At 38.6% G+C, this 27,714-nt stretch overlaps 1 protein-coding gene across 6 annotated transcripts in view; it reads left to right on the top strand.

The window, feature by feature from the left end:
* ARID4A (AT-rich interaction domain 4A) overlaps nucleotides 1–27,714 on the top strand; it is a 66,613-nt gene that overhangs the window by 24,917 nt on the left and 13,982 nt on the right. For 4 of the 6 annotated variants that reach the window (XM_045015553.1, XM_045015552.1, XM_045015551.1 and 1 more), the window contains exons 10-19: nucleotides 1,234–1,307; nucleotides 3,461–3,627; nucleotides 12,880–12,952; nucleotides 15,526–15,620; nucleotides 15,748–15,845; nucleotides 17,946–18,174; nucleotides 22,347–22,597; nucleotides 25,364–25,561; nucleotides 27,014–27,098; nucleotides 27,294–27,495. In XM_045015553.1, coding sequence (XP_044871488.1) covers nucleotides 1,234–1,307; nucleotides 3,461–3,627; nucleotides 12,880–12,952; nucleotides 15,526–15,620; nucleotides 15,748–15,845; nucleotides 17,946–18,174; nucleotides 22,347–22,597; nucleotides 25,364–25,561; nucleotides 27,014–27,098; nucleotides 27,294–27,495 — 1,472 coding nt within the window. The remainder of the gene's footprint in view (nucleotides 1–1,233; nucleotides 1,308–3,460; nucleotides 3,628–12,879; nucleotides 12,953–15,525; nucleotides 15,621–15,747; nucleotides 15,846–17,945; nucleotides 18,175–22,346; nucleotides 22,598–25,363; nucleotides 25,562–27,013; nucleotides 27,099–27,293; nucleotides 27,496–27,714) is intronic. The other 2 variants (XM_045015555.1, XM_045015557.1) reach the window with 1 other exon arrangement.

Below are 27,714 nucleotides of genomic sequence, written 5' to 3' on the forward strand. Positions count from 1 at the left end.
ACTGAATGAAGAAAAATCTTATGATAATAACTCACTTGAAATGCTATAATTGTAGGTTGGCCTGCATTCCTATTATAGCAACCAAATTTAACTCAGTATTTGCAATACATCTTGTTCCAAACTTAAAAGATTCCATGTGTGTTAGCATGAGAGCACTTTTGTAACTTAAAAAAAATGGATGATATAATAACACAGATATTAACACAATAACACAGGTATTTGCTTCACAAATCTTCTTTTGTGCTAGCAAAAATACAGTTTAAAAACGGGCATACATTTACTTGTCAATATATAGATTGTTTCCTTTTGATAGTTGTTTTTGTAAACAATCATATTGGTATGGGATATATTACTTTATACATGCAGTAGCCACATTGTAAAGAGTGACTTTCCTCTTTTCTGTGGTTACATATTATAAAATCAAGGATTCATTTCCCTGATAGATCTAGCTGGAGGGTCTATTTTTATATTGGATTTTCTGTAAACTGGTCTTGAGAGATCAGATCTCTGTAGCATGCCCTAAAATTTGTATTTAAAAAGTAAATGTGCAGTATTTCCTTAAAATATTATTAAATATAATAAAAGGTTATATTGTAACCTGACATCTAGTTCTTGTTCTTCCTTGCATTAATTCCCTCAAATGAGGTCTGCTCTACAAGTCCTCTCTCTCCAAAGTGCTCAGTTCAGTGCCATATCCCCTATCACACCACATGCTAACATGTCTTCCTTTGTCATCCCATCCCTTCTTAACATGACATCTAACTAACATTGGCAAAAGTGAGGAAATGTAGAGAGAAAACTTTGTTTCTACTGTATGTTGGTGCTACAGACGTTAACTCAGTGCGTGATTGAGAGTGAAGGCAAAATATTTGGATGGAGTTTTAATTTGCTCCGTAGCATGGTGTGGGGTTTAAAAGAAAAATTAAAAATATTTTAAATATTTTTATCTTTAAAAATAGAACAGCTCTGTAACTGTAACAGATTAAATTATATTTTTTAATTAAAAAGGCACTTTTGATGACTTTGGGAATGAGGATTGGGAGTTTCTGTGTTATTGCTAGTGTATATTGTGTTAGTGCGTATATCCGCTGATGCTTTATGTATAATTCTAAAAGACCTTATTGTTGAAAGTGAATGAAGGGTCTTGAATGTTAAGAAACCACTTTTTTCATAAATCTAGTACTCCTTGACTTATTCCTATTTTATTTTATTAAATACTTTCCTCTCTTCCAGTTATTCAATAGCAAGAAAGGACATCAAAGAACTAGATGTAAAGCTATCAAAATCTGATCTGTCTGCTAAAAAAGGTATATTAGAATAATTCTTCTCTGGTTTAAAAAAACAAATCAGTTGTGTAATGCAATATTGAACCTTCTGCTGGTATGTGACCAGAGTTAACTGCTATCAGTTTACCATTGGAGGGTTACAGTGAACACTAATAATACTGCTATATACTATAATGCTACTATTTAGCATTTTAACAGTGCTTTGCTAAGAAGCACTGGCAGCTGTTGCTTCATACTTAAGATGGGAACCAAGCTTCCATTATAAGTCTGATTTGTTGGGTGGGGGAGTTCCCTCTCTAAAATCCACTCAAGTTATATTGGCCTCCAAACTGCTAGTTTATGCCTGGACCTGAGGTCGAAATATTCTACCAAATTTGAAGTGCCTTTATACACAGGACTCCTGAATTATGGCTCTCTGAAAATAGAACTGTTCACTAGAATTCAAAAAGTCTCCATTGTTGTTTTCCTTATGGAGGCTTCTTAAGGAAAAAAGAGAATTTTACCTCCAAAAAGTAGGTAAGGGTACTTGTATGTCACAGGAGGGCTTGCCAAGCAAGGGCTTGTCCACAGAGTCTTCTGCAAACCACAGAGGGTTCATCAGTTACAGAAGCCAGGGAGGTATTAGTGCTCCCCAGACCTTCTACAGCAGCACTGAGCAGGTCTTTGGTGTTCCCACCTCTATCTATTTTAGGTACCTGTATGGCTCCCATTACTGTAGTATCCAAGTGCCTCAGTCTTTAATGTATTTATCCTTGCAAACACCTGTGTGAGCAAGGACAGTTATCCCTATTTTACAGTCGGGGAACTGAGGCACAGAGAGACTAAGTGACATGCCCAGAATTACACAGATAGTCTGTGGTGGAGCTGGAAACAACTTGAGTCTCCAGAATCTCAGACCAGCACCACTAAACATTGGACCATTCTTCCTCTGCTTCTTCCACAGTCCCCAAACAAAAATCAGCGTCTCCCCCTCCCTGCCAAATTCCTAGGCCTCATAAGCGCTCACAAGCTTGAGTCCAAAAAGACTTACTGGGCCACTGATGCGGGTATCCAGGTGAAGCCCTACTCCACCATCCCAAAGATCTGTGGGAGGCTGGCTGTATTAAGTGAGCATTAATGAGTGTGAGGAAGTTATACGTTAGTGAGTGTCAGGGAGTCGGGAGGATATGGGGAATCTCCACTCCTATAGTCTTTCAAAGTCTCCTTTTGCTCCCCAACCCCACGTTGGGAGTATTTACCGTATTTTTTTTTTGTTTAAAAGGAATATCCATACAAAAACACTAACATTATAGTGTGGATACCTATCAGTGGGTTTAGATGTGTATTGCCTTAATAACATTTGGATTTTTTGTTTCAAACTCTAACACTAGAAACCAAATATATCCATAGGAAAGGTTGCCATGCTTGAGAAATACAATCATATTGCGTTAACTCAACCCCCTGGGGATGCTCTGAGGGAATAAAGAAACTTCTACTATTATCACCCATAACCATTTATTTTAAAACCCTACAGTCATACGTGACCCATACTGAAGAATTATAGGCAAATGGGCATACTGAAGGCAGTCATTCATTCCTTACCATTAAATGCCTTATCCTTCAAGGTGCTGAGGTCACTCAAAGTGTCTCATATGAGAAGTGTATGCTTTGATCATGAAATTAGAGCATTACTGTATTAAAAGAGCAAATGATAATGTGGTGAGAAATCATCATACTTAGCATAAGAGACATGTATGTATGAAGCAAATATTTCAGCCAACGTTTTGTGATGCTTGTTTCTGATAAAGTTGGATGTAAGGTGCAGATGATAACTCTGCCCTCGAGGTGCCTGCCTAGGATAACATTGTACTTGTCAAATAGCACCTAAGTTAACTCTGAATTCCATGGATTTCCAGTATTTGTGTTTTTAATCTAACGTTCCTGAAAGCTAAAATGTGCTCATATTATGAAGATGTGCTTGCAACCTTAAATTCATCCTAATTTTGTGTGTGGGATAAATGATCGTGTTTAAACTTTTAATTCACTTTTCACCACCTACTGACAATTCAGCTCTGAATTTTCCTCCCCCCCCTTCATTATAATTTGAAAAAAGAAGAAAAAATAGGAATATTTTGTAATGTACATAATTTTGAGTTAAATTTAGTACCTTGAACACTGGGCATTTTTCTCTGTAGGGTTACAGGAAGCAAGCACTTTCTTAAACACAAAAGCTGTTCCTGATAACTGGAAAATGGACATGAGTGAAATCCTGGAGTCCTCCAGCAGTGATGAGGAAGATGGCGCTGCTGCAGAAAGTGATGAAGAGGAAGACAAAGTGGAAGAAAAGGAGGAAGAAGTAGTGGTAAGTCTATTTTTATATTAGAAACAATTATGCAATTAGAAATGGAAGATACAGAATTTAAATGTCCAAGGACACTTTAGTTACCAAAGTTGTGATCTCAAACTTGGCTTACTCACTTTGGAGTTTTCAGACCTGTTTATCCTCCCTTCACAACTGTGCTTAATGGCATCTGTGTGCAACTGCAGATATTCTGCTATTATCCAATGCACAAATTTGAGACAAATCTCCGAAGTAAGTCAGAAAACTTTGTTGGAGAGGGTCTGGGTCAGAAATATGCAGATAGGGAAAGGAAATAAAATTTCATAGCTGTCTGAATAATAACCTAGTGCTGATTTAAAATGTAACATGCTTCTAAAATCCAAGATCCTCTTGAATGACGAATACTTGCAGTCAGAGAAGGTACTAAAATGCCAAAATAAAAATATCGGGCACAGTAGAGGAAAGTGGTAGGTGGATGGACTATTCCCTGTTATAACTATTTATTAGCTAAGAACCTCAGAATTTTATGCTAAATATCTTTGTAGATAATATTTCAGTAAAGCTTTCTTTAGATATTAATATTTTTTTAAATAATGGAATGGTAATGTTATTGTCTAATGTATACTTTAAATTCAATTCATTGTACAAGTGTCTGTGTCACAGAAGTATTGATAAAATGATCCAGTTACTCAGCTTCCATAAAGTAAAGCATCATCTGTCCTCATGTCATCAAAAATGAATTTATGGAATTTCCTTTAATTTTTATCTGGTTTAAATCTTACAGAATTAGATTTACTTGCAAACAAAATAGTTCTTTGTAAGTTTGTGTACCATACATGGAACCAGGAGATTCATTATATAGAAAAGGAAAGTAAACTTTCTGTTTTTAAAGAAGGTCAAATATCGTTTCCCTTTCACTTCCCCTGTAGTATGTGGTTTTGTCACACTGAAAACAGAATGGCTGTTCATACTTAGAGGCAGGCTGCCTACAGTGTTGCCATAGTAACATACTGTTGGTTTCAAGTGAGCATGCTCAGGAAAGAGAGGAAGATTTAGCAGAGGCTTGGCAGCCTGCCAGTGAGGCTTGCCAGATGCTTTGAAATGGACTGTCTCTTTCTTTTCCTTTCATGTAATGTCTGATTTTTATATGGAAGAGAATGTAAGTAATGCTATATAACTGCGGATGTCGTGCAGTGAGAGAGAAAGAAAGCAAATATTTGGAAGTCAGGATGAAATATGTCCAGGCACTGGGCAGATTAGGTAGAAGGGAAATATAACCATTTTTCATTTGAGAGAAAATGCAGCTCATAGGTAAGGAGTTTGTGTTTTAACCTGCAACATTAACATTTTTCATTATTAAGAATGTGGATTTGACTTAGATTTTAAGCTTTCTGATCTGTGAACAATGTGATATAGCATGTAGCCAAGGGTAAATGTTTCCTTGTTTAAAAAAATAAAATAAAAACCTATTTTAGATATTAATGTTATGCTTTAGTAATAGTGTTCTGAAAAATGGAGTAGTTTTCCATATGAAAATATTAATATGGTTAGATAAATATGAGGATGAATGTGCATAGAATATAAAATCCCACTGGGTTTTTTCCTCTGTATGTAGTGATAAGAATTGAATAGGCCACATTTTGCAGGGTGTGAACTGTTGCAGTCTGCAATCTGTATTAACGTTTGTTAAAATTGCATACTCCCAGTCAGTTTGTGTGTGGGGGGGTGGTGGTTTGGTTTTTTTAAAAGATGGCTTAATCGGCTTCTAGCATAATTTTTGGTGTCATTTTACAATGGTTGTTCTCTAAAAGTGCAGTATGCTTCAAACAAAGAAGGGGGAGGGGTAGCTTTGTTTAAAAACAAAACAGCATTCTTATAAAACAAATGGAGTTTTCATTTCTGATTCTAAGAAAATAATCTGTTGATCAAGGAAAGGGAGGTAAAGCATTCCAGAGATGTAGATCTGTCAGTAGGAAAAGCTGTAGGATCCATTGTTTCCAGGTAACAAGTAGAGAGAGAAAAATAAAGGGATCATAAAGCTATCTAGTGGAGCACAGATATTTATTTTTATTTTTTTTAGATTGTCTGAGCAGAGCTGTCATTCTCGACCGTGAAATCAAAAATCTAGATTATTCTGTTATAATAGTCTAATCTTAATTATTTAATTGTGGGCAAAGCTCAATATTTCTGCTAAAGAGAGAATTTAGGAATTGTGATTTTTTTTTTCTTTAAGGGTTTTCTTCAAAACATCACTAATCTGGGATGCAGACCTAAGGGAGCCAATGAATAAAAGACTGTGATCTTGGCTATGTATGATTATAAATGTTGAATCACTCAAATTTTAATCAAGGTCAAAATAACCTCATTCCCTCTTCTGTCAGAATATCCTCAATGCATCTTCTGTTTTGGGACTCTGAGTCACGCTGTTCTATTTTTTTTAAATTTACCATTGTGGTGCAGTAATGGCCTAGCTGCCAACAGGCATGGAAGGCCTTTCTCAGATAAATGACATGGAGTCCCCTTAACTCTACAAATATATATTTAATACATACCCAGCATATTGTCAGTCAAATCCAAAGGATAGTCTTATTATGGAATCAGAACAGATAGGGCTAATGTAGTTGTTTGTGATTATAGAACCTAGTATTTTCTCGCAGCTGGATTAGGATCCATAATTTTGCTTTGACACACTTTGTGTGTGTGTGTGTGATGCCTTTAGTGATTTAGTAGTGGTTCAGTACAAGGAGTAATTTAGGATAAGCACCAAGATATTGTGGTGTCGCTGCATAGTCTCTTCAGGATCTGAGAATATGGGATCAACATGGTGATACCCATATGGTTATTTCTCCTGTTGGAGGTAACTTATGAGTGTGGAATTCTTTACAGTTGGCAGTGCAGGAGGAGAATCTGGAGATAGCCTTCGCATTGACATCTATATTAAATTTTAGAAGAATATTGACGTGTCATGTTGCATAATGAGTTTCTCAAAAGGTTAAATTTGTGAGACTTTTTTGCAGTAATTTCAAAATACTGCATAGCAGCCCTAAGTTACTGTATTGCTTTCAACTTATACTTGGATGCTCGTTTAAATAATGAAACTGACTTTTTGTTACTATTATTTTTGCTATTCCTTTTTGTTGAAATAAGGTAACTTTTCCCATTTGGAAGTGAGTGGTTAGTTTGAATCTAGTCACAGGTCTGTTGGCTATAAACTTTTGTATTCAATTTGTAAATTTAAAAATCTGCAGTAAGAGTGTGTTAGATACATATTAGGATGTAACAGCCATTCTGATGATAAATTGGAATTAGAGGTATAAAAATTTGAAACTCTTCTATATCATTGGCTGCATTGAAAACATTCCAGAAGCTCAAGGTCTGTCTCTATGCCTGTCTTATTAAAAATCAAAAATATGTACAACCATATTATTTTCTTGTACTTCTACTCTTCTGTCAAGGAAGATGGCAATTGCTAGTTGTTTACCAGGAAATAAAAATGTCCAATGATTAACTTTTTCCTTGCCCTGTGTTTAAAGGGAAGACTGCCTGCAGCTTGCAGTTTGATCTTTTGAATCTCTTTGGACATTCTTCCTGTTGACAAATCAAGCCCTCTTCATGCATTTAGTTAAAATATATATATTCCTTTTGTTGAGTCAGAAGCAACAAAAGGAATTCCTATACATCGAGTGTATGCATTTGATTTTATGTGTAGGATTTCAAAGAGTTACAGAAAGACATAGTATTAAATGATGATTGGATCAAAAGGCGAGAGCTTTGGAGGGTGGGGCATTGTGGGAAGGGAGGAATGGTGTATAAGGCCCTCAGTGTTCAGGTTTGGACAGTGTACCATGACTGAATTTAACTGCTATTGCCCCTGGGGAGGTAGTGTTTTGTTTTATTATCCCTTTGGATTTTTCATCTCTTCTTATCCTTTTACATTTTTAGAAGCATGAAGAGTTCAGACCATAGCAACAGTGCTAGCCAGATTGCTCCCTTAGTGTTTCCCACTCAAGAGGAATTGGCTAGCAGACATGTATCTTTTTCATGGAGAGTCTTCCTAATGGGAGATATTGCTGAAGCCAGACAATTCATCTCATGGGAAATACGGGGGGAACAGGTCACCATGCTGGCCATCCTTTAAAGGTGTCTGTCTCATATGAGATCAGAAGTAAGTTGTTTCCCATTTGAAAATGAAATTTTGGTGCCTAACTCACTTCCTGCTGTTTGCAATAAGAACTGAAAGATCCAGGAGCATGTGGTGGCAGAGGGTGGGCTCTGTTCTCAAGGCAGTGGCAAGTACCTGGTCGTGCTCCTGGTAGCAGGGCCATGTATTTTTAAGGTCAAATTATAGATTTCTTGTCATGTGAATTTACCCTATTGAAGTCTTCAACTGGGGGGAAAGATGGCCCATTTAAACAATGACTGAGGAGTTTGTTCAAAATAAGACACGTTCTAAGGAAGTCAAATTCCTAAATGCTGAATCAGGAGCGTGGTGTAGCATGCACTTTTTCCAACACCCTTCAGATCCCTGTTTCTCAGAAAAGCAACAATACACTATGATAAGAGCATAGAATGTGTAATTATAATAGAAAAGTTGCTACCTAGAAAGTTTCATATAATACTTCCAGATTTGCAGATATATATAAAAAAAATGGATGACATGTTCAACATTTTCTTGTGTGAAATTAGTTGGTTGGTCGAAGTCCGCTTTCCAATGGACAGGTATTTGAATCATAAATATCATCACATTTGGCACCCTTGTTGGCACTCTGAGCAGACAAACCAGTGACTGAATGGGCATGATGGCTGGTAGCCTGTAGAGGAAGTGTCATCCAGTTAGCACTGAGTCACGTCACTGCCCACCACCAGTGCAAGAAAGCTTTCCCTGCTATACCTGCTCTGTGGATAAGAAGAGGATTTCAGTCCTAAGGATTTTCATTCCTGGTACCTTTCACCAGCATTAAATTTACATTGGAGGGGTGTGTGTGTGGAAATATTTGAAACCCATGAATTACCTTTTAGAAATAGAGATTTGGGATTTTTGTACATGACTAATGACTTCTAATGCTGCTTCCAAATTGCCACTATTCCCAGACTTCTCTAATGTATAAATGGTTTTCAGAGGCAAGATAAAAAATTTATCTGAAGCAGTCCATCTCTGGTGTCAAGTGTGTGTGTTTTAAGATAGCATATAAAATCTGAGTCTAAAAATTGCGTACAAGAATATCACAATTTCAAAGCTATTCAACAAGAAACAGCTTCTTTAAGATACATGGATTTACATAACAGGTAAGTAGCAAGTGTAAATGTGATACCACACAACATATATTTACAAGTGACAAATTCACTAATCTAAAGTAACTCATTTCCAAGATTTCTGATTACTGTTTGAGTTTGTGGTTTATAGTGCACCCTGTTGTAAAACTAGACATTTTATGTACAGTTTTCATCTTCAAAGTTCTATATGAACATTTTAGTCTTGTAATACCCTTTGGAGTTACCTATATTAACCCCATTGCACAGATAAGATGAGGCAAAGAAAGGTTAAAAGGTATGTAGCTAAATCGTTGGGCCTCAGTCACCCTTTATTAGAGCCTATTTGTGGGGAAAAGATGTAAATGAGAAACTAACCTATTGTGGAACTGGAAGTTTTCAGAGAAAATTATTTGCACAGATTTTATCTACGAAATTCTGAAGCCTTCTGGTGAAAATACCTGGACTTCAGAAGAGATGGGACTGCTGCTTGGTATGCAGCATTCCTGCTATCTACCACAATTCCTGCTATCTACCACAGAGAGTGGCATGAATGCCATGCTTAGAAGTACAGTGTTCAGGCTACCTACCAACAGAAATATGGCTCTCCTCAGTGGTGACAGGTTGTGGCAATAGCATTTCTGAGATGCTGCAATGTTTATTCAGGTTCCTTCAATTCTTCCTTATCTTCCCCCTCCTGGAGGCTGTAGCAGGAGAAATAGGGGGAGAGAAGCCAAAGGACCTGCTATGTGACCCTCTTTGGGATCCCAACCCACAGTTTGAGAACTGCTGGAATATCCCAGAATTAAGTGGCTAGAATTCTTTCCTGAAAGGTAGGATTCAAAGAGGAGTCTCCCTTCTTCCTGAGCGGCAGGGGAACTGAACTTGGGTCTCTCAGGGTATGTCTACACTGCAATAAAAAATCTGTGGCACAGAGTCTGAGAGCCAGGGTCAGCTGACTTGGGCTTATGGGGCTCAGGACTAAAAATAGCAATGTAGACTTTAGGCTCAGTGACCCACCCCCTTCATGGGGTCTCAGATCCCAAATTCCAGCCTGAGCCTGAACATAGAATGTCAGGGAAGGGACCTCAGGAGGTCATCCAGTCCAACCCCCTGCTCAAAGCAGGACTAATCCCCAGACAGATTCTTGCCCCAGATCCCTAAATGGCCCCCTCAAGGATTAAACTCACAACCCTGGATTTAGCAGGTCAATGCTCAAACCACTGAGCTATCCTTCCCACCCCCAATCTGTGCTGCAGTTTTAGAGCCCTGCAGCCCAAGCCCTGCAATCTATGCCAGCTGTGATCTTGCCCTGGGTTTTTTATTGCAATGTAGATATATCCTCACATGCCAAATGAGTGCTCTAACCACTGGGCTAAAAGTTATAAAGTGGAGTATTGCTGCCACCATCACTACCTCCTCCTTTCAGATTTTGAATGAGACCTGGTCTGATAGGTGGTCTCTAAGCATATCTACTGGACTGGGCCCTGCACCCTTGTTAGGAGGGCAAATGCTGATCTTCCTCTGGTTGTATAAAACTCTGGGGGCCTCGGCACCTAGAGGGAGGCTGCAGTGTGTGTGCCTAGAGGCAGAAACATCTGTGATGAGGGAAATTTTACTCTGAAAATATAGGTGCTTGAGCGAGTTTAGGCACCAACAGGGTTTGGTGGGAGTTCTGTGCATTGCAGCGGAGCCTGAAACTGACTTGTGCGCCTATATACCTTTTGTGGATCTGAGCCTCTGTGCCTATATTCATCTGTAAAACAGGAATAATAAAACTTCCTTTGTCTTGTCTATTCAGACTGTAAGTTTTTCAGGGAAAGACTGTGTGTCTCGATGTGTAACATCTAGCAAAGTGGGGCCCCAATTGGTTGAGGCTGTCATGACAGAAATAATAATTCAGCCCTCCTCATCACTCAGCAGCAAGGATGTTGCCTTAGGGACATTAAGTCCATGAAGCCTGGAGGGCAGTTGATAATTTAAATGAAACCCTGCTTCAGAACAGCAGGTGATGTCCTGGGAACCACTTGCACCCAAAACACACAGAGAGAGGATAAGGATAGCATACAGATAGCCTAATGTGAAATGCTCTCCAGCATCAACTCATGAGTCTTTGTTTCACCTGGTCTCCTGTCCAGTGACTGGCCAATTAGGTGCATCAACTGTCCTAACTCTTCCTTCTGTTTTCCACGCTCCCCATGGATAGTCACTCACTTGGTCTTCCTCCTCCTGTTCCCTTGGGCTATACAGTTTTTCATCTTTGCCTTTTGTTTAACTTCAGGTGAAGATACTGAGAGACTGTTAATATTTAAGTATCTGCTCATGGAAGAGCTATTTCTAGCCAACAGTTTCATTGTTTCGGGGGATATGTCCACAAGAATAAACAGATCAAGGTGGAAGTGCTTCTGAATTCTGAACATCTGTAGATATCTACCACTTGTAGTGCTTTTTATCCATAGGTATAAAAACCTTTTACATTAAATGGTGAGATCTATTAATTGCAATGTTAAGATTACATAGTTTAATTTTTTTTAAAGCAGGAAATATAAAAGCTAAGGTTCCTGTGCACTAATAAATATGCAGCCTTGTCTGTGTGATTCTATTGTTAATTTTATAGCTTACTTATATGTCTGTTAAATGTATACCATAGAATATACAGGATGAGCAAAATGGCCACTATAACATTATATAATTTTGTGGGTTGGCATTTAATTTCCTTGTTTCTTTTCTAAGAAAAATCAGAAGAGAAGAAACACAAACTATCTCTGCAGAATAATGTCAATATTTAAATAGCCCTCATTGTGCTCTGGACATTACAGCTCATTGAAGCAAGCAGGATGAAGAAGGGGTGAACTAATACCGATGCTTCACAGGAGGCTGTTTTTCGGTTAATAAGGCAGTGGTGTATCAGTTTAGATTGCAATGGCTCTATTTTCACAACAGAAAATTAGGAATGTAATTTTATTAAAATGAAAGCTTAGAATTTGCTGAATGCAGACCAAACTGAAACTGAGATCAGTAACCTTTCTATTGCTTCCCCCTTCCTCTCAAAACTACCTGTGATTTTTCTACTAATGATATAGTAGTGGTGTTTTATTTTTGACTTTTTCTGTACATCTTTCCTCTGAGACAGACAGCCTCACCAGCAATCCTTAAGCCTACCAGGCTGGGCAGGAAGAATGTGGCATACATAAGATGTTGCAGGAAGCAAGACTTCATTAGGCTCTGCTAAAATCTTAGAATCCCACTGAACATGCTCAAAAGTGATTTTTTTTTCTCATAACTTTTATTTATTCTAACATTTTCCCTTTGAACATAGCAAAGGCTTTACTCCACATTGTGGACTATCCAAGTCAAAGTTTAGCTGTGTTTATCCAGAGTGGCAGTGTAAGAATAGTAGAGGTAAAAAGAAAACAGGATAGATAACATACATTCTGCTGTTCTGAATTATACAAGTGACTCCTGAGATGTTTCCAGAGATGACCTCTTTGAGCAGAGACCAAGCATGGAAAGTTTCATTCCCCAAGGGATTTCCTTCCCCTCCTTCCCCAGAAATGTTTGAGCATCTGAAGATATAGGGGCTGTTACAGTGGAAACCATTTTGCAGCCTTGACTATAGTTTTTTCTACTGGGGAAAGCTAGAATTCATGTTAACTGCTATAGTCTTGTAAATAACACATTCAATATTAGATTTTACTATATGACATCAGTAATATATTAGTGCAGGCCATGTCATACCCCTAATGGATTGAGGATCCCACTGCTCTGTCTTTTCTTTTTCCCCAGTTGAGACTCCAGTGTATGGGGTTTTGAACCTTCGGAGGGGAATCAAGTTAGTCCTCCTCATCTTATTTAAACTTGTGTCCATTTGTGTGGTTAGCCCTTTCTGATTGGTTTATTTTCTGGATATCGTATCCTTATATGGGCGAACTTGGCTTGGCTTTTTTGTGCAAATGAATTGTTTGGCATCTGACTGTCCATATGCATCTAATATTTTCAATATGTCTCCCTTTGTTTTGACAGCCTGAGGAAGAGCTTGATCCTGAAGAGAGGGACAACTTCCTCCAACAGCTTTACAAGTTTATGGAAGACAGAGGTAATACATTGCTTAACTTCTTATCTCTTGGGTACCAACCCATTTAAAAAAATTCTTTTAAAATTTAATGTGTTGTATTATGTTATCACCCTTGCATCAGGGAAACATGTATATTACAATAACTAAACATACAGATGAAAACATTTGTAACCATTTTCAAATGGGACAAGTCGTCTTATGTCGGATGCTTATCAGCATAACACACACAGTAAAAGCAAACCCTGCCTGATTGATGTTTGGTCGTGTGTTGGGTTTTTTTAGACAGTTCTTGATGGGCTAGAATCAAAGTATCTTTGAAATAGCCTCTGAGTTGGTGTCCTTCTATGGCAGCTATGGCTGGCAACTCCAATTTGGAGAATAAAAACACTTGGAGACTTGGCCCTGGTTTGTGGCTCTTTCAGCCACCAGAAATCTGGAAATGTGCCATTTTTAAGTCTTGTAGCAAGGCTATCCTAATCATGCACAGACATTCTACTAGTAGTGGAGCAACAGTGACATTCACCTGGAAAACAACCTAAGCAATCCAGCTTGGTTCAATAGTTAGAATAAGGAAGGAATTGATTTGCTGCTTTTCTCGACAGAATTAGACCAGTCTGTTATATACATGACGGTTAGATGCTATAATGGCAAAGAATATATTGGAAGTGCTGCAGATACCTTTATACATAGTATGGTGCTTTGCCCTCCTCCCAGTTTCACCTTCCTTAGAACCACAAATTTCAGTGGCTTATGCAATACTAGTTTTCCAATTTCGGGGAGGCAACCAGTTCTAACACCCTGAGCTTTTCTAAAGGCATTGAAGCCAGAAAATAGGTTATCCTTTCAGCAAATAACATATTGTGCCCACATATTTTATGCTCAGAAATGGCTGTCTTTTTTAATATAAAAAGTTTCACTCCTGTGTTTGCAAACTTGTTTTGATCAATAGCAAAATTGAAAAAATCGTACAAATAAGACTAGACTCTCTCTTTAGATACTTTTGTCAAAAATTAGCAGGTCTTTTTTCCACAGGGTAGAAAATATCTTTTACATTTTTTTGTAAGCACCGTATGTACTAAAAATGTTATTTGACCAATTCGTAGATCCCCAAATTGCCAGGCTCCAAAATGATTCCATAGCAGTGGTGACATTACAGCATAGTATAGCAAAGTATGTGTGGTTATATCTGGATTTAAAAGGACTGGGAATGAAAAGAATAAGTTTAGAATCAGTTACATACTGAATACCTTCTCTGCCCTTTGGTGAATGAGGGAAGAGTGCATAAAAGTTCATAAAATGTTAAAGTAATCTATAGCAATAAATGTTGATAAGAAAAACACACAAAAGGGAGACAGACTATATTAGTTCAGTCAGAATGGTTTCACGATCTTTAAGTATAATTAAAAAAAATATGGCAGGTCACCATTTTAAGTAGGCTGGTCTTCTCTTTAATAAGGTATTTTCCAATCCACAGAGGCTTAATGGAGTAGTACCTAGCCTGTTCAGTCTTGCCACTTGCCTATCACAAATATATCAGTGGGTCATGTATTTGTTATGGCAAGCTTTTCTGGCGTTCATCCAGCATCACTTTGAAGGCCATGCCATGTGGAATTAGCACTCTCGGGGGGGCGGGAGGAGGGAGGAGGGGCTTCAGAGAAAAGTGTGTTATGTGTAAGCAATACTAGCTTCTTTATAAAGTGATTCTTCTTCTACTTCTGTTACTGTCCTTTCTCCTCTTCCTTCACTGAGGAGTGTCACCCTGCCTCAAGTGCTGTTAGTCAAGGAAGTAGGGAGAGACTGTGTAGGCAGCTGTGGGACGTGGGGAAAACAAGGAAGGTAACAGCATTAAAAGTAAAGACCCAGTCCCGAGACAAACTGATATTGCTTAAATATAGTATTTAATGGAAAAAAGGGGGCCTCCTTTTCTACCTTGGCAGGGAGGAATAGCAACTTCATCAATTTTCAGCCCTTAGCCCTGTTTATTTCGAGCCTCCTCTTTCACAATTAATAGATTCTCATTTCCTACCTGATTCCCAGCTCTATTAGTTTAGTTTCATACTCTGTCGCCACACAAATATTTTTCTCTTTTGCCACCTTTTCCACCATTTCACACATTCTGACCCTTTAATTTAATTTTCTACTCCATGTCCCCTTCACCCAAACATTTGATGTTCTTCTTTTTATCGACTCCCACACCCTACCATTTTCCAGGCTTTTCCTTAGCAATTCTGATAGGCTGTCCTTCCATGTTTTGGCTGCCCTTCCGTGTTTTCCCTGCTGTTTGGGTAAGGGCAGCCAATCAGATGGGGTTTTCCCGAGAGATTTGAGGAGGGTCAGAGAACCTGTGTAGTTTGCAGGCCTATGATGCCAAACATAATAATAACCCACCTAGAACCAACCAAATGCTGATGCAAAAGCTGAGCATGACCATTAGTTGGGAGCAACTGACTTGGGATGTCCTTTTATGAGTAAAAATATTATTTCAGACACTAAATTAAAAAATGTACCAGCAATCAAGTGTGTGCTATGGGATGGAAGAGAAGTTTGCTCATCTGCATGGTAACTTTATTTATTTGTATTCTTATGTTAATTAGGTACTCCTATCAATAAACCTCCTGTTCTGGGCTACAAGGATCTTAACCTCTTCAAACTTTTTAGACTGGTGTATCAACAGGGTGGGTGTGACAATGTAAGTGTCAAATTTTTCATAAGCAAAACATCTATTTGTTCTCTTGGAAGTTATGGTTACAGTTCTAGTGTCACAGTAAATTTTGTTCTTAATTTTCCTGATTAACAAATAAAACTTACTTTTCCAGATTGACAGCGGTGCTGTATGGAAGCAAATTTATATGGACCTTGGCATTCCTATTTTGAACTCAGCTGCTTCCTACAATGTAAAAACTGCTTATAGAAAGTAAGTTATATATTATTAGATGATTGAATGAATAGTTTTATAAATATGGAAAATCTGAAAAGTGGCATGAACATTTTATTTTGATGGCTCAGCAGTTGATATTAGTAGACAAGTTAGTGTTCCACATTCTATTCTTAAAATCTGGCAAAATTAATGTAGCAACGTAAGAAGTTCTTGAAAACAAGGGCCAGAGTTCTGCAGTGAGAGTGGTGCTTAGCATCCTCCATCAGGGCCGGCTGTATGACCCACGGGGCCCGATTGGAATACTCGTCAGTGAGGGGTCTGCTTCGGGTTTTCCGCGGCACCAAAGGAACTCCACCACCGAAGACCCCTGGAGCAGGACCCCCTTAGGCGCAGGGCCCTCTTCGGCACAAGGCCCGATTCCGGGGAATTGGGTGAATTGGCTTAAAGCCGGCCCTGTCTTCCACTTCCATTAACTACAAAGGGAAGTAGGTGCTAGGCACCATGTAGGATCTTGCAGTTGCAGTTTCTTAGAACATTGCTTGTTTTAGAGCAGGAAATCTCCATTGTTGGCGTGTGGTGTTACTGTTTTGGAATATAGCAATGAAAACTGCTATACAATCAGTTTGCAGCTTATGCTTAACAACATGGACAGACTCTGTCCTCAGATGCACACACATTCTACTTCCATTGAGATTTGTGATAGCTGCATGCTGTGGGCTGTGCTTTGCATTTATATGCTCCAGACTTTTAAACTTTCTGTACAATGTAGCTAGAAATAAGTGTGTTGCAGAAGTAATCTTTCAAACATCAGTGCAGAAATTTTGGTTATATCTTTATAGATCTGTAGATGATGGCTTTCAGACACACTTACGTTGTTAGCTATAGGAGTAGGAGTGGTGGTGACCACTTGAGTTAAGGCTGCATAAGCCTTTTCATTCTAACCCCTGATGTTCAGTTGTATTTTCATTTTTGATACTTACATCTTCTGGGCTGAAACGTTTCAGGCTCACTTTCTAAGTAGAGTGGACTTTTTTTTCTTCTTTTTTTCTCCTGAAAGGTTGAGCAAATATAGTTCAGTGTTTTGAGTAAAAGGAGAAATTGAGCTCTACATGTGGGAAGCAGGGGGAATGTTTTGCCCAATTCTGAAGAACTTAATTTTTTTTGTTTAAGAAAACAATCAGAACAACTGAGCACTGAGGTTGTGTGATTGGCACCAGTATCAGGAATGGCTTAAGTTAAGGTTACACATGCAACATTAACTCTCACCGTTGTGCATTTGCACTACAAAAGTCTTTAATGACATGGTTGCATTTTGTTTCATACAAATATATCATATGTTTTCTAAGCCTTAGATTAATGTGTATTCTCTCTTTTACAGTTGTGTATGCCAGACAGCTCATTAAAGTAATCATTTGAAAAGTACACAGCAAACTATTGCTGATTAAGAAGAGAAGTGAAAATTTGCAGGCATATATTGCCCACCTTAATTTTGCAGCTAAACTAGCTTAGTGGTTAACTACCTTGTTCTCTGACTTGAACCTAATGAAAGTCGTGCTTTTTGAATAGCAGGTGACAAAGGGTCTCATCCTACTTGTTAAAGTAAATGAAAATATTCAGATTGTCTTCAATGGGAGTTGAGCAGGGCACTAATTTAAGATGCATATTTTACAGAAAAGTATTTAGCATGCAAAAATTAGTAAAGTTGTGATAGACCATTATGACATTAAAAACGCTCTAACAGTATAAGAATGGGAAAAAATATTGCAAGGTGATTCTAAAATTGTAAAAGCAATTGTGTGTTTGACAAACAGTATAGCATGATGTGCGCTTGACTGTCATGAATGCTTAAGCAAATGGGACAGAATTAAAGCTGAGCACGTGCAATGTTAAACTTAGTCACTCTCATATGACTGCTTAATCATGCTACCTCAAAATCTCTTAACATAGGATTGAGGTTTTTATTGTTTGGTTTGGGGTTTTGGGGGTTGGTTTTTTTTTTTTTTCTTTCTTCAGGAGTTAGTGTTCTTCTCTTGCACTTCTGTGAGCAAGAAAATAAAGAATTTTTTTGCAGTTCAGTGAAATGAAAATCAGATATGCAATGGTAAAAATGTAGTGAACCTTTGTTTGCATATATAGGTATCTTTATGGTTTTGAAGAATACTGCCGCTCTGCAAACATTCAGTTCAGGACCATCCATCATAATGAACCAAAAGTGGTAGAAGACATTCAGAAACAAGAAGAACCAATGGAGGAAAGTGTAAAAGAGGAACAAGAAATGCTTCCAGCAGAAGTAAAAAATGAAGCAGAAGAAAATGATTCCAGCAGCGAAAGTGAAAAAGAAGAAATAGAATTAAGATCCCCGAGAGTAAGTAGTCTGATTTGAGGTTTGTTTTTTTTTTATTTATGTGCTAAATAGAACTGGGTGTCCTTAATAGTTCACTGATATGAGATTTCCCTAGAGGATTGGCTGTACATGGGAATTGCCATACTTGTACAAACACAGGAGCCACATGCTGGACAACACAGACTTCCATTCACATATCAAGACAATGTTCCACTGTTTACGCTGGCTTCCCATTGAATATAGTCCATTTCAAGTTCTCTCTTGATGGTCAAAACCCTCCAGGAAATTGACCAAGCTACCTGAGATCATCTTTAGACAAAGGAAATGCAGTAGATCTAATCTACCTAGGTTTCAGTAATGCATTTGAGAAGATGGGGATAAAGAACTGATTAAAGGGGAGACAACAATGGGTCATCCTGAAAGGTGAACTGTCAGGCTGGAATGTGTTTACTAGTGGAGTTCCTCAGGGATTAGTTTTGGGACCAACCTTATTTAACATTTTTATTACTGACCATGGCACAAAAGTAGGAATGTGCTAATAAAATTTGCAGATGATACAAAGTTGGGAGGTATTGCCAATATGGAGAAGGACCAGAATATCGTACAAGATGATCTGGGTGACCTTGAAAACTGGAGTAATAGAGAGAGGATGAAATTTAATAGTGCAGAATCATGCACTTGGGGACTAACAACAAGCTACAAGCTGAGTACGTATCAGTTGGAAGTGACAGAGAAGGAGAAAGACCTGGGTGCATTGGCTGATCACAGAATGACGATGAGCCACCAATGTGATATGGCCGTGAAAAGGCTAATGCAATCCTAGGATGCATCAGGCGAGGTATTTCCAGTAGAGACAGGGAGGTGTTGGTACCATTATACAAGGCACAGGTGAAACCTCATCTGGAATATTGTGTGCAGTTTTGGTCTCCCATGTTTAAGAAAGATTAATTCAAACTGGAACAGGTGCAGAGAGAGGCTACTAGGATATTTGAAGGAATGGAAAACCTACCTTATGAGAGGAGCCTCAAAGAGTTTGGCTTCTTTAGCCTAACCAAAAGAAGGCTGAGGGGAAACATGATTGCTCTCTCTAAAAAAAAACATCAGAGGGATAAATACCAGGGAGGGAAAGTTATTTCAGTTAAGCGCCAATGTGGACACAAGAACAAATGGATATAAACTGGCCATCAACAAATTTAGGCTTGGAATTAGATGAAGTTTTCTAACCATTAGAGGACTAAAGTTCTAGAGCAGCCTTTCAAGAATAGTTGGGGCAAAAAAACTAGCTGGCTTCAAGACTGAGCTTGATAAGCTTATGGAGGGGATGGTATGATGAGACTGCCTACAATGGCATGTAGCTGATCTGCAATTGCTAGCAGCAAATATCTCCTCCAATGGCTGGGAGTGAGACAGTAGCTGGGGAGGGCTCTGAGTTACTAAAGACAATTCTTTCCCAGTTGTCTGGCTGGTGGGTCTTGCCCTCATGCTCCAGGTCTAACTGATCGCTACATTTGAGGTTGGAAAGGAATTTTCCCCTGGGTCAGATTGGCTGAGACCCTAGGGGGGTTTCACCTTCCTCGGCAGCATGGGGCACAGGTCACTTGCAAGTTTAAACTAGTGTAAACAGTGGATTCTCTGTAACTTGAAGCCTTTTCATCAGGGGTAGGCAACCTATGGCACGCGTGCCGAAGGCGGCGCACACAAGCCGATTTTCAGTGGCACTCAAACTGGCCAGGTCCTGGCCACCGGTCGAGGGGGCTCTGCATTTTAATTTAATTTTAAATGAAGCGTCTTAAACATTTTTAAACCTTATTTACTTTACAAACAACAATAGTTTAGTTATATATTATAGACTTATAGAAAGAGGCCTTCTAAAAATGTTAATATATTACTGGCACGCGAAACCTTAAATTAGAGTGAATAGATGAAGACTCGGCACACCACTTCTGAAAGGCTGCCGACCCCTGCTTTACATCATGATTTGAGGACTTTAGTACCCAGCCAGATGTTAGGGGTCTATTACAGGAGTGGGTGGGTGAGGTTCTGTGCCCTGCAATGTGCAGGATCAGACTAGATGGTCGTGATGGTCCCTTCTGACTCAGACTTTGTTTCCCTGCACAACCATGACTTTCATCAACAGCTGTGTTCCACCAGAACCATAAAACTATCACCAAGTGGAGTAGACTTGTGAACACGGGAGAATTTTCACAGGAGCTGGACCTAGATTATGTAACTTCCTCTTGCAAGAGATAAGAATGAGCAGACACCTCACAGCTTTAAGTACCAAATGTAAACCCCATTTCTTTGACCTAGTGTTCTCATGATCTCTCTCTCTTTAAAAAATAAATAAAAATCTTCAGCCTTTCAGCTCATTCACATCTGCAGAGAAGGGAATGGAGGGATAGTAAGTTTTTTGTTTGTCTATTTTTATTTTTTTATTTTGAGTATTGCTTGAATGCTGTGGTGATGAGGGCCATGTCAGCAGGTACATAGATACATCAGTGACCCCGTCTAATTTAGTGTTCAATCAAAAGTAGAATATAAGAAAATATTTAAAAGAATTTTTCCTTCATTAGAACAAGAAATTAACTGTCTGAGTTATCTAGATTAACTGGCTAGAACTCTGGCTAGTTCCATTAAGGAAGCAGCAAAGAACAACTTCTATTAAGGAAGTTACTGTGTGTTCGTTTATTAAAACTAGCACACTGAAAGAGAAAGAAATGTTACTTCTGACAGTTACCAAAGAACAAAGAATGTTTCCAGTTAAAATATTTAATAATGCACATTTAGGATCTCATCTCCTTGTGATGTAAGCTAGCTTCCGTATAACATCAGAAGTTTGTTTCCTATTGAAGTTTTTTGGTGACTAGATCCTGTCAAGATATTAAATGACTGATAGAAAGGATCTTATTACAAGAAAATAAAAATACTGTGAGCATATGCTTACTGGAAATGCTACTTAAAATGTGGTAAATGTATTGAATCAATAGTTTAAAATATGTGGTTTCTACAATAATATAAATATACAATATTTAGCTTTAGACAAGCACTGAAAATATGAAAAGATAATACAGACCAATTACCTATGATTATCTCTAATTTGTTCACCGTCCAGCATGCTGCAAAAGCCGTTTTTATTTGACAGGGTGTTGGAGGAAGGTTGTGGGTCAGGAGAGAAGAGGGAGTGGAAGGGTTTTTTTGATGCTGCTTTGACTTATTGGATGGCAAAGTTAACCTGTTAACTCGGCCAACCAGCAGCATTAAATAATATGTAGATAATGTTATCTGTATGTGACTATGTAATACTTCCAGGTGGTTGCCATTATGTTGCTATAAGTTTAATTATTAGGGCACCTAATGTGTTTTGATAGTTGTTTTGAATAATAAATACATTCTAATAGAAGGATATATGTTCTGAGTACAAAAATGTGACGCTACCAAAAAGAGCACCTAGGCCGCTAATAATAAAACAATAAGCCCATAACAGTTAAGACCCCCTTCCTCAAACTCACCAGCTGTCCCCACTTTACCCCTTTGGAAACTCCAGTGGGCTTGCAGCATGCTCTGAAGGCAAACAAATCTAGAGAGACAAGGTCGGTGAGGTAATATCTGTTATTGGACCAAGTTATGTTGATGAGAGAGACAAGAGTTCAAATATACACACAGCTTTTCATCAGGCCCAGACCTGAAGTAGAGCTCTGTGTAAGCTCGAAAGTTTGTCTCTCTCACTGATGGAAGTTGGTCCAATAACAGAGATTACATCACCCACTTTGTCCCTCTTAATATCCTGTGACCAACACGGCTACAAAAACACTGCATACAAATCTGGGTCCTGTCAGACTAAGGAGAGCACTTTCCAGAATTGAGGATCCCTCGTGGAAAATGCCTTGTGAGCATCTCTGTCCCTTTTAAACCATGGGACTATCAACTCAAGTAGTTCCACTTACCACAACTGCCATAGTCAGCTAGGGAGGGTGATATTTCATGTGATCAGGGACTTCAGGCCTTGTAGAATGCACACAATGTTTTAAATTTATAAATCTGTGATAACTCTCAAATGCAAAACTTCACGTTGGCCTCCAATCTGTCTTCTATACAGGAAAAATAAATATGCTTCAGTGCACAGGATGCACTGCATAACCTCCCCTGCCCTGAACGTGACAATGCTTGTTTAACAGATTGTATTTCTATCTTAGGGAAGGAGGAGACTTGCTCGCGATGCAATAACTACTAAAAAAGAAACTGAAGAGGATAAAATGCAGGACAAATTAAAAGACAGCAACAAAGAAAATAAAGATGTAGAGGAAACACTTGAGAATGCAGATAAGAAAGAAAATGAGACACCACTCGGGAGAAAGAACACACCAAAGCAAAAAGAGAAGAAAATGAAAAAGCAAGAGGAATCTGATAAAGAATCTGATGAAGAGGAAGAGAGAAGGCAAGAGAGGTACATATTAACTTACATCTGCTCTTTAAAAGAATGCCTGTGTGATGGTACAGCGGCACTCTGTATTGCTGAGTACAAGGGAGGTTTAGGATTCCATTTCTGGAGATCAGATGTGAATCAAGTCCATGATACACACACACACCCATCACAATTTGCCCCTCCTTGTGCATCTCCAAGACAGCAGAGGCCTGCTGTACCTGAGGGAGGATTCTTCCCTGGAGATGGCAGGTAGTATTTCCACTGTCATCTTCCTCCAAGGGTTCGGTCAGAAAGGGCAGCATTCTAGTTTTGGGGGCCATACAGGAGTTTATCTTGAGAATGCTTCCCAGGAGGTGTATTGAATCAGTGCATCCCTGGATGTTCTAGCTCTGTTCTCATCCCAGCCCCACTTCTGGGCTGCTTTAGCCAAGAGTGTCACCACCCCCCTCAGTTGCACACAATATTCACTGCTGTACTGCTTCTCTGGATGGACTTCTGTCACTGTGGGCTAGGGTGACCAGATGAGAGGAAGAAAACATTAGGACACATGGGGACGGGGGGGATGTATCGGGACATCTGGTCACCCTACTTCGGGCTTGTATTATACTGGTATTTGTGCACAGTAGTACACGCAAGCACAGCTAGGATTGGCTAGGTGTTGTGCAACCATGTAATGATAGATGGTTTCCCACACTCTGTCTTGTCTATTTGTGTTGTATGATTTGGGGTAGAAAGTGGATGTAACATACAAGTGAAGTGGCTAATGATGGTTGGCAAATGTCCAACTTGCGCTTGTTTCCATTTTTATTTAAATGTATTTAGAGGGCAGGAGGGGATGAATTAATAAGAGCAAAGGAGAAGGGAAGGGGGAGGGGGACTAAAAATGAAAAGGGGAGATGGATTGAAGAGGCAGGGAAGGAGAGAGGGCAACATGGAGGGCAAGGACAGAGTGGCAGGCAACAGAACAATGTGGAAGAATGAGGAGATGTTGGAGTAACGAGCTGAGTGGTAGAAAATAGCAGCCATAGTACAAACTGAGAGGCAGAATTGGTTTAAATCACTGCTGTCCAGGGGTTGTGAAAACAGGCTAGGCCTCTCTCTTCCCACCCTGCTAGACCTGACTACCCCCTTGCTCCATTCAGGGATTGGTTCTGCTCCTTGTGACATCATTCTTCCTCTTTTCTAGCCCATGTGCCTGGGGAGGAGCGCACTTGGGGCACAAGCTGAGTGAATCAAGCCTGATGACTTTTTGTTTGATGCAACTGGAGAATGTGTTAGCTGCATCATCTCCATATCATTTCCATATGAGGAGAGATTAATAAGACTGGGACTTTTCAGCTTGGAAAAGAGATGACTATGGGTGGAGAAAATAAGGAAGGAAGTATTTCTTCACACAACGCACAATCAACCTGTAGAACTCTTTGCCAGAGGATGTTGTGAAGGCCTAGACTATATAACAGGGTTCAAAAAAGAACTAGATAAGTTCCTGGAGGATAGATCAATGGCTATTAACCAGGATTGGCAGGGATGGTGTCAATAATCTGTTTTCCAGAAGCTGGGAATGAGTGACAGGGGATGTTCTCTTCATTCCCTCTGAAGCACCTGGCATTGGCCACTGTTGGAAGACAGGATACTGGGCTAGATGGACCCTTGGTCTGACCCAGTGTGGCCATTCTGATGTTCTCATTTTGATGCACTTGTGGAAAAAACAGTGACTTCAAAGAAGGCTGCGCCTTCAGTCAAAAGAAAGTTCTTGTAGAATAACACAGCAAGCAAAAATTCCATTCAAACATAGATACTGCGTGGGTGTACAGTAGGTTGCATAGGTGTATTACATATATCTACAGTTTCTTGGTCATCTTTCTTGTAAGTACTTGATGCCTTGGCCATCGTCTTTCCTTTTAGTGTAAACTGTTATTGCTGCAAGATAGGTTATAGTCAGAGATGAACTAACATTTATCTTTTGTAAAAAGCAAGTAGTGCTTTTTCTGTCTATTTTGTCTGCTTGTGGTTCCTTATAGTTCTAGGTTTTGCTTCTATTCCAAATAATTTGTTTAAAAGGCCGCGTACGTATGTAGCTCAGATGAGACATTGGTTATTGAAAAGACATTTTTCAGGCACCTAGTCCTTGTTATGGATCTTTCCTTAAGTTAAATAGTAGATAAAAATTCTTAGCCTCTTTTTTTAAATGATATCACAGTTAAAGGCATTTATTGTAACTTTGTGTTCACCACTGTTTGCTTCAGTGGAACTGATTAGATATCCACAAAAGGGCCATTACATTGACAGTGCAAACGTCTCATATAACTTGAAAGAAAATTGTGGAAGGTGGAAAAATTTAAAATAACACAGCAGAAGCAAATACTAAGAATTAAAGTTAATGTTGCCTTGCTCAGCACCTTCTGTTTCACTGAGCTTCAAAACAGTGAGTTAATGTAATGTATTTTCTCCACCTTCTTTCTGTGATCTCCATATGTTTCAGAGGATAAACGTTAAAGCTTTGAGATAGTTATGCACATAATAAATCATGTTAAAATGTGATTTGTGAATAAATCCGATGCATCATTTTTAACACTTCTGATTTATGCAAATCAGAGTGGAGGTGTCTGACTTGAATAAGCTATGACCAGCCCCTTTTTTTTATACATTGCACTTCATGAAGCAAGGAACTCCCTACTGCAAACTTTTTATCTTCTCCTTCCTTTGATTAGAAACTATGCTTTGGAAATGTTAGGTCTGATTGTAATTAAATAATCAATGGGCATTATAAATATACCTTGCCTACAGGGAGGAAGTTGAAAACAAAGGAGAATCAGAAGGGGAGGAAGATGAGGAGGACTCAGAGCCCTGTCTAACGGGAACCAAAGTGAAAGTAAAATATGGACGTGGAAAAACTCAGAAAATTTATGAAGCCAGTATTAAAAGCACAGAAATTGATGATGGAGAGGTTTTATATTTAGTACATTACTATGGCTGGAATGTAAGGTAAGAAGGAGAAATTACTAGTTAACTTCATTTTAGTTTACTAAAATAATTGTTGTATTCAGAGATTTATTTTTTTTTGCTTTTGAAGAGAAAATGTCATCAAAGGGGGAAGAGTAATGGGTCTCTTGGCCCTGCAGTGAATTAGTATTGCACAATAGGGTCAGATCCTGCTAAAACTTTTTCATGTGCCTACCCTCACTCACATATGAGTAATCCTATTGAAGCCAATGGAATTACGCATGTGTGTAAGTGTTTGCAGGATTTTGGTCCATCTCTGCGTAAAAGTGTGAGTAGTACTTTTATATTACATTGGAGTTCTTGTGGGAATAAATCCAATTCCTGGTAATTGTCACCAGGATCAGACTTTTGGCGAATATAGTGAGCTATGAAAGTGACGTTTAAATTACTCTTGCCTTTTAAGAAAGTGGTGGTGTGCTTCCAGATGTCACCCTGAGTATTAGAAACGGTATTGCGTTTAGTAGTAGGGTAGCTTATACAGTTATTGGTCTATTAAACTCTGAAATTTCAGCAACAAAAAATATGCTGACAGTTGAACACTGGCTATAATTAAAGAAGATCTATGTTTTAAGAAATTCATGGTGGGAGTGAGTGGGGAAAGCTGAACTGTAAGGAGGTGCAGAAAAAAATCCACTGAACGCTTATGTTGTATTCCAAAAGAGTGCATTCCTTATATTGAATACCTGTTGTGTAATGGCATTTCTTTATTTTTATAAACAATGTGACTGCTAATGCCACAAAACTCAAATATATTTTAAAATGTATTTTCCTTATACATTAAAATGTGAGACTTGCCATCTCACTGAATTCCTGAGAAAGCTAAACAGACTTTCTTGAATGTCATTGACATCATGTAGGTTTGAAAGAAACCTTTTTTCCAAACTTCTATTCACATCCCCTCTTCTATATTGATGATAATAATAATAATAATGCAAGAGAGTTTCAAAGGCACAAATGGCAGATAAGCACCTAACTGCATTTATGCCTTTGACAGTCTCCCCTAATGCTTAGTGTCTTTTGCCAGACAATTTGAAAACTCTTTAAAAACACAGGTAAGTATGATTATTTTATAACAGTGTTATAGATGGGGAAACTGAGGCGTGGAGAGATTAAAACTGAATTTTCTAAGGTCACATGAAGTTGATGGAAGAGTCTGTAATTGACCCCAGGTCACCTGACTTCCAGTGCTTTGCTGGCAGGAGACCAGGAAGGTCTGCACCTTCAGATTTCCTCAGGATCTTAGGAAGGTAATTGCAATAAAACATAGCACTAAATACATTTTAAAACATCAGATACTTGATATGTTGCTAAAAGGGGGTTGGGGATCTATTTTGAATTGTTATTAAGGTCTTTGCAATTCAGCTTTGAACCATCAAATTACAATAAAACAGTTTTTAACGGGAGTAGTAACAGTGTGCTGTGTTTTGCTTTTAGATACGATGAATGGGTGAAAGCTGATCGGATTATCTGGCCTTTGGACAAAGGAGGACCAAAGAGAAAACAAAAGAAAAAAGCAAAAGTAATATTTGTAGATCAGTAAACTTCTTGTAATAGTTTGTAAGAGCTTAATGGATCTCTCTGCTCCTAAGAATAAGAGTTTATTTAGCTGTTCACTCCCTAGCCTCTCCCCTTAATGTGTAGCCCAAAAAGGGTGACGTTTTGACTATATAAGCAGTGATGTACATTCATAGAATGCCCAATTTTGTGTCTTCAGAGTAAAGACGACCAGGAAAAGGATGAAAAGAAGGATGAGGAGAAACAGAAATCAAAACGTGGCCGCCCCCCTCTGAAATCTACTCTTCTGTCAAACATGTCTTGCAGTTTATCCAAAACACCTAATAGTGAAGGTAAAGCAGGAGCCAGAAGTACACGGAGCAATATGTCAGATTGCTCGTCATTACCAAATGGAACAGAAGGTACACCTGATACAGTCATGTGAGACACTTAGGGTGCTCATACATAGGAGAAATGTATGTAAATACTAATAATGTAACCCCACACGTTAGTATGAAACATTTAATAAACATATTGTTTTATTGTAAGTCAACAGTTTTGAAGTCCTGTGCATTCAGTCAGTCAGTTTACTAGCTATATAACAAATTTTATTCTATATAAATTAATTAGTTTTGATTTTG

Source organism: Mauremys mutica, chromosome 4 (genome assembly GCF_020497125.1).
Source record: "Mauremys mutica isolate MM-2020 ecotype Southern chromosome 4, ASM2049712v1, whole genome shotgun sequence".
Classification (NCBI taxonomy): Eukaryota; Metazoa; Chordata; order Testudines; family Geoemydidae; genus Mauremys; species Mauremys mutica.